This window comes from Berghia stephanieae, chromosome 1 (genome assembly GCF_034508935.2).
Source record: "Berghia stephanieae isolate SIO BIC M18660-M18661 chromosome 1, UCSD_Bste_1.3, whole genome shotgun sequence".
Taxonomy (NCBI): Eukaryota; Metazoa; Mollusca; class Gastropoda; order Nudibranchia; family Aeolidiidae; genus Berghia; species Berghia stephanieae.
In genome coordinates, this window is record NC_088360.1 from 89711719 (window position 1) to 89724374 (window position 12656).

Genomic DNA, 12656 nt, shown 5'->3' on the forward strand with positions numbered 1-12656 from the left:
TGTTATCATCATCATTATTATTATTATTATTATTATTATTATTATTATTATTATTATTATTATTATTATTATTATTATTATTATTATTATTATTATTATATTATAATAATAATAATAATAATAATAATAGCATCATCATGACTACTTTTTTTCTACCGTTCTCTTGGCACATTAAAGAATCACCCATTGTTATTCATATATATACACTTTATAATATAAGCTCTTTGCCCCTCGGGGGTCATCATTTTCTGTCTAATATTATAACTAAGTACCAAAATGGCTGATACGGGGACAACAATATATGACAACAAAAACAACCAGCTGAAACTAAATCGGCCAAATAAATAATGAAGCATCAATAAATCATGTGTTGGCGTATTTACTCTGCCAAAATGCGACCCTTTCGTCTCAAAACGGCTTTACGCCGGAGTGAATCAGGTGCTGAAACGTGGGCAAATAGAATTGACCAGAATTGTGAAATTTTAAGTTTTGTCTATCTATGTGTATTGTCCTCAGTACATGCATGACATAAAAATTGACCAAAGTCTTACATTTTGGTCTATAAAACCAAATCAGTCCCACACAACACCAATTTGACCCTCGTATATGGGTCTAATATTTGTATCTATTGGGGGGGGGGGGGGGCGTTATTTGGTTTGTTTTTTTTTTTCTTGTTTTTTTTTTTTTTGTTTTGTTTTTTTTTTTTTTTTTTTTTTTTTTTTTTTTTTTTTTGTTTTGTTTTGTTTTTTTATTTAAGTCTGGCAACATTGAAACCAACTCTACCGCACTATAGAAAATATCAAGTTATTACAGTTTTGGCCAAAAACTCGTCCTTCAAATATCCATCTATTAAAACGTCCCTCGTCTTGTCAAAAACTCTCAAACCTGGGAATAAATTAAACACTCTAATACGCAATGAGAATAATCCGTTAAAATATGCTAAATACACATGTGCAGAAAGTTAACAATTTAGTAATCCAATTTGGACTCTTAAGCTCGTAAAATGAGCAAAATATCAATGATGGAATTGTTTCTCCAATACGATTTTTTTCGACGTTGACGCTTTCTTGAGACAACGCAATTTTAGAGATAAGTAAAACATCCAGACCGCATATGGAAAAATAATTGAAAAAGAAATAGAAAACGCTGCCCATTTATTTCCAACCATGCTTATACTGCCGGACACAATGACAAAACACATTTATAGAGTTTGGCCGGAAAACTTTAATTCATTTATTGACTCCGAAATTCTTCAATATAAAACTTCAAAAAAGTCACGGGATTAAGAGTGTCTGAAAAGTCGGAGCTCATTCCAATCGATTTATAAATGCAGTATAAGGTTACTGGCCAAATTGTTAAAAGTTGGGGGTTTTTTTTTCGGGTTTTGATCCGTATAGTTTAATAGGATGCGTGTCAATGACCTGTGGTCGATTGCACATCATGCTAGACCTCTATCTATCACAGCACGCCGCAGGCCTCCTTACCGTTTGTGTCCTCTGAGAATTGGGTAGATATCGATCTTTATGAGTAATGGATTCGGGATTCGTGTCAGTGTCTATGCTTTTAATTCTAAACACAAAGAAAGAAACGTCGGGATCACCGGTGTATTATTTTGTATGCATGTATTCCGTCATCAATTCGATTATCCAAACGAGCAAACAAACAAAAAGTAAGAAAGAAAAATATTAGCAACGCGAAAACAATAACAACAAAAAAAAAACAAAGCAAAATGAAATAAACAAAGTTGAAAATGACCACACAAAAAAAAACCCACGAAGGATTAGAGTTGTACTGGTAATCATCAAATTGATATCGGCATTACCACTGGCTGACATCATACAGTTACGAGTTGTCGCTTTTTTTCCCCCCGAAGCAATGGGTACGAATCTATATGCAAGGTCTGATAACCCTAATTATAATGGGCTCATTGTTGTAATAAAAGTACTTTCAAATCAACGCAAAATGTTGTCCATCATGACAATATTTTTTAAAAGGCCACGATTCTATTTGCTTATGGGACCTGCAATAATGTAGGGACAGGTGTTTCAATTTTGTCTTTCTACATCTTAAAGTTCTGACAAGATAGTTTGATTATAAAACGTTTACTTTAAAAGATCGATAGATTAAAATGTCGCTCAATCGGTCAAAAGTTTCAAACTTGAGACTTCTCCAAAGTCATTTTGTCAAAGCACGGCAGTAGAAGATGCTGGCATCTCACAGAAATTCGAAAACTCTACGTCTGTTATAATAGATCATCTGTGATAAAATCCTTTTAACTATGTGTTTATTTTCATTCTTTGCAACAGATTATGAGCTAACACTCCATAGTTACACAAGACTTTATTTTTCTTGCTTCAGGTGCAGTTTGATGACGACATTATTTATCCTCCATTCCGTCATCGGAATCTCCCATCCCCTCCTTCTCAGTGCCATCACCCTTCATGCGATCCAAAATGGACTTGTTCGAACGGCTCATCCTTTCACCCCCTCATGAGAGTGAGCCCGGCGAGCACCACCTATTGCACACGGGGATACACGGCGGTCTACGAGAAGATCGATGACGAAGATGACGAATATTATGACGACAGAGTGCCTTGCAATTTTACCAGATCGTATAGGCCAGGGGAGAGAACTATGAATATTCCTCCAATGGGTTATAGACCGTCGAATGGTGTCCCTTTCATTCCTGAATCTCATGCTAACGCAGCGAGGTATAGGGAAGACGAAACAGGGTTTAACGGAGATAACTACCCTGTATCCATGTTACCTCGATATTTCGAGTTACAGGACACGCATCATAGCCTAAACACATCAATTTCTACACACGAGGAACAAATAAAAGTTGCAAACAATATAAATAGAGATAACGATTCGCCCATGAGCCCCAGGACGACAAATAATAAGTCGTATTGTAATTCGTACCCACTTCACAACACCCAATTTTTGAACAACGGAAATAACGGGTGTAACCAGCTGTGTGCTACGTGCATTTCCAATGTGTGTACAAACTCTCCGCCTCTTTGTTTAAATAACCACGGACAACACGAACCACACATTTCCAATGTGAATTCATTAAATAGCATGAATCCAATTTCATCTACGGCCAACGGAATATCTCTACCAGCACACATATCCGGATATATTCCTCCTAATACCAGTTCTTTCTTACAATTCTCCCAAACTTCGGACCCTCCTCCTCCTTTCAGCGAGTCTGTTGCAGGAAATAATAACCCCCCGCCTTACACTGACCAAGGTTGTGATTTACGATTTAGAAACTCATCCGCTAAAACACTGGACCCTGATCCTCTTTATGAAAACGAAAACAACGATGGCAGAAGTCCTTTCACTGAACTTACAGGGACTCAACCTATCAAAAATGCTACCGGAAGCCATAGTCGTGCCTGTCACATGACACAGAACACTTCACCCATTGGTTCCCCGTGTCGTAGCTGGTGCCCGGCCTGTCAACAGGTTCCGCTGCTAAATGACAACAGCTGTTCTGATGATTCTCATAGTGCCTGCTCTCCATGGTCAAAAACTTACAAAAACAAGCTTTCACAGCCTTCTAAAATCTCACGATCTCATTCCTCAGATGGAAACCCGCCTGCTAGTGATAAGGACACAGATAATGTTGAAAATAGACTTGTAGATTTGGGGGAAGAGGAAGTTGTCAATACAAATTTTAATGATCATTTAAATTATCCCCATCGACGAAAACACGATTCGCAGGGCAGGAATGGGGAGGTTAATACTGATAACGATTGTGAAGTGCACAATCGACACGTGCAGAACGATGATTGTCAAAGTCAAGGTCAGGAAAACGGATTATGTAATGAGGACTCAAACAAACAAACTTTATCTCTTCATTCTTATTATTTCAACAAGCAATCATAGCAACAACAAAAAACAAATCTATGATTATATCCAATATTATATTTATAAAGTTTGTTCTGTTTTGTTTGTTATATATAATAAAGATGGACACACAGAAAATATATTTTAATTCGGCATTTATTTTGAAATACGCAAATTTATCCGATTTAAAGGTGCAATATGTGAAAAATAAATTACTGTGACTGTTGGTAAGACGATTACCTAAATAAAAGTAGAAGACCTACAGGCTTAACCCTTGTGACCAATAGATTACATGCTTTCGGTGAAAATTTCCTACCGAATTGTGATATTTTAAACGAATGGTTCCGATTATTATTTGTCAATATAAAAGTAATAGAAATGGTCAGAACATAACCCATATTATGAGAATAATGTATGAATTAATGTCAACTATATGCATCAAAGGAAATATTTTATTAAAGAGAACTGAGTGGGATTCCTGACCTCCCATAGTGGGCAGGGGGGTATATACTGTGTCTTCTATCCCCTTATATCTGTTTTCTGGATGGGGTTCCTACCTCCCATAGCGGGCAGGGAGGTACTTGCTGTGTCTTCTATCCCCTCTTATCTGTTTTTCAATTGCTTTCTGTCTTTGTCTTGGAATGAGATTGCTTGGCTTTGTCCTGACTTTGGTCAGAGTCCTTGGCTGAGAGGGAAACAGTCAAATGTATAGTTATAGTTTTGGGAGATGATATTTTTTTCCTTGTAAATCATCTCTCTGTTATGCATTGTATTATGTTTAGTTTACATATTATAATATATGATAGGTAAACATTTGAGTGTATTCCTCTTAGTTGGGACCTGTGCTTGTGTCTGGATGAGACTTTTAGGTGATCTCAAACTAAGTACTTTGACTGTGTGCTCTTGGAATCTACATTTGTTCCCTATTTGAACCAATTACCCTTTGTCTTACCTTTTCTTTTGTGCTTTAATTGTAATTCTAGAACATTTTACTAACCCATTTTCTCCCTTTTTACTGGCGCTGATATGACCTTAATGTGTTGCAGCGCCGTAAAACCCTTAACAACAACAAAAAACACAATTATATCTGTTTTCCAACATGCTTTCAGTCTTTGTCTTGGAATGAGATTATTTGGTTTTGTCCTGGCCCTGGCCGGAGTCCTGGCTGGAAGGGAAACAGTCAAATGCATAGTTATTGTTTAGGGAGATTATATTTTTTTCCTTGTAAATCATCTCTCTGTTATGTACTATTATTTTTATTTTGAATGTATAATGCAAGCATTTCAGTGTGTTCCTCTTTGTTGGATTTTGTGCTTGTGTCTGGATGAGACTTGTAGGTGATTTCAAACTAAGTACATTGGTGGTATGCTCTTGGAATCTACATCTGATCCCTATTTGTTCCCAGTTCCCCTTTGTCTTACTTTCTCTTGGCTGCTTTAATTGTAATTCTAGAACTTTTTACTATCCCATTTTCTTCCTTTTTACTGGCGCTGATATAACCTAAATGTGTTGCAAGCGCCGTAAAACCCTTAAAAACAACAAAACGACATTAAAAAAAAAATCGAAATCCCTTTTTTCTTCTCCATTTGTTTTCCTTTTTTATGTTTGGTCTTAATATATAAATACTTGACTTGCTTTTGTCGATAAACCGAAGCTGCACCGGAGTCAGATAAGCACTATAAAGAACAATGCAATATATCATTGCATAGCGCCAAAATCAACATTGCTTTTATAAATTAGTCGATACAATAAGTAGGTATATCATGAAAAAAATCTAGATCTATGTCATATAAATAAAAAAGGTATATACATTTAGCCTTAAGTTTTTTTTCCAAATACATTAATCTGTCAATAAATCTGAAATCAAGATACAACTTCATTTTTAATGGATTTTTATACGCTATTTTTTAATGTCTAAAGACATAGAATACAAAAATTGGTTAATTGTTTCAAGTGCTGGTTTGTTAAAAGCTCTATCCTTAAGAATAAACTTACATACTCTTAATTTATGGCTTAAAAAGATATTTATTATTGGGCACGGGTACATCGGACATTTGTACTTTAAAATTGTATTTTGTAAATATTTAAGAGTCGTCTTGTTAAACACGTGAGTTCATAACAAAGTATCTTCAAGATTATTCTATAAAGATAGCACCCTACAATGCAATTCTTTTACCAATTGTTTTTGTTTTTTCTGTTGTTTATGCGCAAAATTAATTTGTGAAGCAAATATGTTGTTGTCCATGGGGTCTTCTTTTTCCTTAATGTAAGTGATATTCGAGGTTCTTATGGCAGTATTCGAGCATAATGTGTCATTTTAACTCTATCCTTGCCAGCCATTTTCAGGATTTTCCCTTAAACGTCACACCCACCCAACAGAAAAATATGTTTTTCGTACTCAAACAGAAAAGCATCAATTATATTCCTAAATATAATACCGTTTTGCTAAATGAGCTCTACAGGAGTGTCAAATTTGTATAGCTCTATATTAAAAAAGTTTTCTTTAAAATTTGTGATGTTCAGAAATCAGAATTAGAAATGTGCTGGTTTCATCGTAACGAATGTGACGATTTTGCTATAATCGGTAAGGAGAGGGTTTAAAAATTCACCTTATTTCTTAAGGGCGGCAACTCAGTAAAAATAAACATTTGTAATACTCGTCTAAGGGTAACATCCCTTAATTATCACGAGTTGACCATCATACCCTGATGGCGAGTTCTTCATAAGTCTTACAGCCTTACTATCTATTCTGTTTCTCTTTATCAAATTTGATCTCTCCACGTTGCGTTGAATTCTTGCTCTGAAATGAAATCTTTTGGTTTCACTTGGGCCCTGCTTGGAGCCTTTTGCCGAGAGGAAAATAGTCGAATCGATTAATATTTTAGATACTTGCAAATTATCTCTGTTAAAGATTGTTGTTTTTAGGTTTTTACTATGATACTTATTTTCTAACCATTTGGGCACTTCTATCTTGCCGGATATCACATGGCATTGTCAATATGGAACCTAAAAGAGGTTTCAGACTAGCTACAGTTTTATATTATTGCTCTTGGATCTAATTCCGATTTCTGTTGATCCAGTTTCCTTTGTCTTACATCGTGTTTCATGGCCAGATCTAAACCTTTTGACAATTCTATCATCTCCCAATTCATTCGCGCTGAATTGATAATCATAATTTTTCAGGACATCGGTGCAATCAAAACATTAGCGGTTGCGAATTGACTTTATTTGACAAGATTCAATTAAAGAGAAAATGTACCTTATTGCAATGCACTTTTATAAACACAAGTCAATAAGTTTTGGTGTTATTTTTTATAATCAAATCGGATATTTAGGGTATTTAAAGTGCATTTTAAAGACTGCGTATTACAGATGTATTGATTCTTATTTTAACTCTTAATACTACGAGAGAGAGAGAGAGAGAGACACAGAGAGAGAGAGAAAGAGAGAGAGAGAGAGAGAGAGAAGGAGAGTGTGTGTGTGTGTGTGTGTTTGTTTGAGAGAGAGTGTGTGTGCGTGCGTATGTGTGTGTGTGTGAGAGAGAGAGAGAGAGAGAGAGAGAGAGAGAGAGAGAAAGAGAGAGAGACAGACAGACGGAGATGTATTTTGATGGTTAAAGAAAGTTTATCTACAAACGATGAAGCTATAATAAAAATAATTACATCCTAAATTTTTGGTCTTTTTTCTTTTCTTGTTTTATTTGTTGTTTGTTTTGTTTTGGTTGGTTCTATATTTTCAAACTTGAACAACGCTGGACATACTTCTGGGTTATTTATGTACCAGTGTTGATTAAGCCAACAAATTGAGGACAAATAAAAGACTTTTCTTCATGTTACTTTGACCTTAGTCTTCCATACACCTATTCTGATATCTTTTTTTTAAATCCCCGCCTTTCTGTCCGGGAGGAAGGTGATGTTTTGCAAAGGCCTTGGCTTGGGACCATCTTGTTAAGAATATGGAAGGGTGTTAGTGAGAGTTCCCGGGTGGGGTTTCCAACCTCCCGTAGTGGGCAGGGGGTACTTGTATCTTTTATCCTCCTGTGTCTTCCAATTGCTTTCTATCTTTGTCTTGGAATGAGATTACTAAGTCTTGTCCTGACCCTGGCCGGAGTCCTTGGATGAGAGGGTTGAATGTATAGTTATAGTTTTGGGAGATGATATTTTTTTCATTGTATATCATCTCTCTGCTATATACTGTTATTTTATTTATTTTTAACATGTGATTTGTAAACATTTGAGTGTATTCCTCTTATAAGTGGGATCTTGTGTTGGTGTCTGGTTGAAACATTTAAGTGATCTCAAACTAAGTACACTGATAGCGTGCTCTTGGAATCTATATCTGTTCCCTATCTGTACCATTCCCCTTTGTCTTACTTTTTTTCCTCAAGTCCTTTTACCTGTATATCTAGAGAATGTTTGTACTATCCCATTTTCATCTTTTTTATTGGAGCTGATATGACCTAAATGTGTTGCAAGAGCCGTACAACCGTTGAAAAAAAAGACAAAACAGTGAGTGTTCTTTTCTCATTCATCTAAGTGGCTGTACATTCACCAATTAGATAGAAATTCCATATGCAGGCGCCAATTTAATTACTTTTAGTAAATATATGAGTTGCTCACTATGATTTAGATTTATTTAACAAAAGAAAGAAATAAAGTGAGATTTGTCAAGAAACTAAACAGCCAAATTTTATTATTAGCATGGTTTAAAAATTTCCATCTTGGTTAGTCATCAGTTGTCCCTGGCGTTTCAAAACTAACAAAACAAAGACCCCAATTATTGTTAATTCAAAACATATGTTTAATATTAATCCTACCAGCCCACTTTCTCTCTTTTAGATACGTAAATAAAATTTTAATTTCAACTCCAGGTGAGCAACTCGGTATATTAATTACATTATTTTGTAGCGCCACCTATTTACCCTAATTTACATTTTAAAATAATTCTGTATTCTTATCTTTTAAATGTTATTGATAATAGGGTAGACTTTTTTTCTTTTTTTCCGAATGATAGATATTGCATGCCACGCCATGTATATTGTGAGCTCAATTGTATGGGACAGGCACTATATTAATAAATTACATTATTTAAAATAATAATAATAATAATAATAATAATAATAATAATAATAATAATAATAATAATAATAATAATAATAATAATAATAATAATAATAATGATAATGATAATAAATAATAATAATAATAATAATAATAATATATTATTATTATTATTATTATTATTATTATTATTATTATTATTATTATCATTATTATTATTATTATCATGCGGCTATGTGGTCTTGTGGTATGACACTCGCTTTTGGATCGGAAGGTCATGGGTTCGAGCCTCGCTCGACGCATGATTGAGTCCTTGGAAAAGGCTCTGTACTCACCGCACTCAGGTGTAAAATGAGTACCTGGTCGTTAACAGCGTTGTCTCTGTCGAAAAAAAAATAATATCGCCTGACTGTCTCGTTCTAAATCCTACGTGTTGCTGTTGGTTAGGGACCCTTTGTAAAGCGCTTTGAGCACTTTACGCTATATAAACAGCCCAATAAACAGCTCAAACAGTTCAATCATCATCATCATCATCATCATCATCATCATCATCATCATTATTATTATTATTATTATTATTATTATTATTATTATTATTATTATTATATTAAATAGTCATTGAGGTAGCGCCTGCATACGGAATTTCTCCCGCGATTATCCCCTGCCCTGGTTTTGTGTGAAATGTATGGTAGCCTTAGGCTGGAAACTAGGTTGGATTGCTAAGGGATCAATAACAGGAGTTTCTTTTATCCTCCTATTTATCAGGTACCTACGATCCAACACTGATGACCTCATAGCTACCTGTAATTTTGCTTTATGTACCATATATTCCTTTTCATAGGCCTGGAAGGGGTTCTTGACCTCCCATAGTGCAGGGAGGCACTTACTTTGTCTTCTATCCCCCTTTATCTATTTTCCAACTTGCTTTCCGTCTTTGTCTACGAATGAGATTGTGGTTTTGTCATGGCTGGATACCCTGGTTTGGAGGGAAACAACAATCAAATGTATAGCTTATTTTGGGAAATGGTATTTTTTTTCCTTATAAATCGTCTCTCTGTTATGCACTGTGTATTTTTTCTTTTAAATATATGATTTGTAAACATTTGATTGTTTTCCTCTTAGTGGGGAGCAGTGCTTGTGTCAGGATGAGATTTAGGTGATCTCAAACTAAGTACACGGATGGTGTGCTCTAGAGATCTAAGTCTGTTCCCTATTTGAACTAATTCCCCTATCCCATTCTCTTCCTTTTTACTGGCGCTGATATGAATTAATGTGTTGCAAGCGCCGTAAAACTCTTAAAACCAACCAAACAAACAAACATGTTCATGGGTGCTGAGTCAATTTGAGAGCGTCACAAGTGCTGTCTATCTCCGAAAACGAAAATTATCATGATCTGCATATTTTACCATTGAGGAGACACTGGGTGGGTTCCTGACCTGAGAGAGGGGCACTTACTATGTCTTCTATCCTCCTATATCTCTTTTCCAACGTGCTTCCTGTCTTTTCTTGGAATGAGATTACTCCGGATACCCTAGCTGGGAGTAAAAGGTCAAATTGATAGAGTTCTTGGAGATGATATTTTTTTACTTGTATATCATCTCTCTGTTACGTACTGCATTTGTTTTACACACACACACACACACACACACACACACACACACACACACACACACACACACACATATATATACATCTGTTCCCTATTTAAACCAATTCCCTTTGTTAACTTTTTTGGGTGCTTTAATTGTTATTCTAGACCCATTTTTTTTTCGTTTTTACTGGCGCTGATAATATGATCTAAATGTGTGCAAGGGCCGCAAAAGTCTTAATAACAAACAACAACATGAGGAGACAATCCAGTCCTATGATAAACTCCGAAACTAAACTGATAACATCGAGACATGAAACTTTAAAAAATGAGCTTTAAAATGAGCTTTTATGCAGCGCAATATCCACTAAACGTGCTCAAAGCGCTTTACAAGGGGTCCCCGGTCAACAGTAACACTTAACATGTAGGACGAGACATGACACCTGTTAGGCGATATTACATTTTTTTCGGACAGAGACAACGCTGTTGACGGCCAGGTACTCATTTTGTACCTGAGTACGATGAGAGAATGTGAGTAAAGAGCCTTTTCCAAGGACTCAACAATGTGCCGAGCGAGACTCGAATCCAGGACCTTCCGATCCGAAAGCGAGTGTTATACCACAAGACCACATAGCCGCACAACTTAGGGGGGATGGGGATCATTCGACACGTGAGTTTTCCATGCCAAGTTGGATAACATAGATGGTATGTGTTTGAGAAAAATACAGACAATTTCTGTCCGTCATATAAATCGTACAGATACACAAAACTATGTGTTAAGTTAAACGTTAATAGACCTCGTCCGTTTGAGAGAATTAATTGAAAAGTGATAACCCAACTGAAGATAGAAAGCTGCGAAAACCTGAGACAAATTTCAGTTATTTTTTTCAAATAAACATCATACACAATTCTAAGTATGAGCAAAAGGATGTTTACTGATTTGACATGGCCTGATAAAGGTAGGTACGCATCGTCGGTATTAAGATCATATTGCACATCAAGAAGTTTTCGTCTCTGTATTTGAGTCTTGGGTAAAACATTGAATGGGTGAGGGAGACGGGAGATTGGATTTTCTTGTTTCTTTTGTTTTCTCTTCTATTTGTTTTCTTTAATGTTTTGTTAGGGCCCCATTTTTTTCCTTTGTTATTTTTATTTTTTGGTCTGTTTGTGTGGGGTTTATTTTGGTTTTGTTTTTTTTCTTGGGGGGGGGGGGGGGTGTTTTTTCCAAACTGTATTTTAAATGATTATTACTTTTGAAGCTATGCGTTTAGGTAAAATACTCACAACATCCTCCATCCGGATATAACGTACCAACACACGAAACTATGTGTAACTTTGAACATGCATAGTCTGATTGATATGATTTAATGAGTACTAATCACCATAATGGCGGTCTAAAAAACATTTAAAATGAGCTGAGTGACGTCAATTTTATTCCTCTTATTCCTATTATTGATAATGACAATTTTAATGGTGAATGTGTTAATCCCTTCATTGCTGACATGTGTTGTTTTTAGACATGTGTTAAATCTAAAAATAACGCATAAAAACAATGAAAGACGACATTCTGAGAATATGCCTCATATTGTCACATAAAGTGTCTTTTCTCATTCAAAAAAAAAAAGGAAAAATTCTTGAGCTTTTATATTGCACAATATCTACTCAATCCAAAAGTGCTTTACAAGGAGTCCCTGGCCAACAACAACAACACTTAAGTAGGACGTGACATGACGCCTTCTAGGCGATTTTACATTTTTTTCGGACAGCGACAAAGCTGTTGAAGATACTCATTTCACACCTGTGTGCGGTGAGAGAGTGTGAATAAAGAGCCTTTTCCATGCACTCAACTATGCGCCGAGCGAGGTTCGAACCCGGGACCTTCAGATCCGAAAGCGAGTGTCATACCACAGGACCACATAGACAATACTCTGGCACTATCATGGAGTGAATACATTGTAGAATTAATAACAAACACATACTTACACACTGGTTATGGTGATTTTTCCACGATGATAATCTTCTGGATCGGCATAATATCTTTACAAAGTAGCTTTACAGTTGAGCAAACAAACAAAATGATATAGATTATCTAAGTATAATTTTGTAATCATAAGAGATTATAATTTTTGTATAAAAATGCTTCTAGCCAAAAA

General features: G+C 35.5%; 1 protein-coding gene across 2 annotated transcripts in view; it reads left to right on the forward strand.

The window, feature by feature from the left end:
* LOC144960966 (uncharacterized) overlaps positions 1 to 7525 on the forward strand; it is a 36392-nt gene extending 28867 nt beyond the window's left edge. For both annotated transcript variants that reach the window (XM_078894333.1, XM_078894337.1), the window contains exon 4: positions 2359 to 7525. In XM_078894333.1, coding sequence (XP_078750459.1) covers positions 2359 to 3894 — 1536 coding nt within the window. In that variant the 3' untranslated portion in view covers positions 3895 to 7525. The remainder of the gene's footprint in view (positions 1 to 2358) is intronic.
* Positions 7526 to 12656: the final 5131 nt, after the last annotated feature.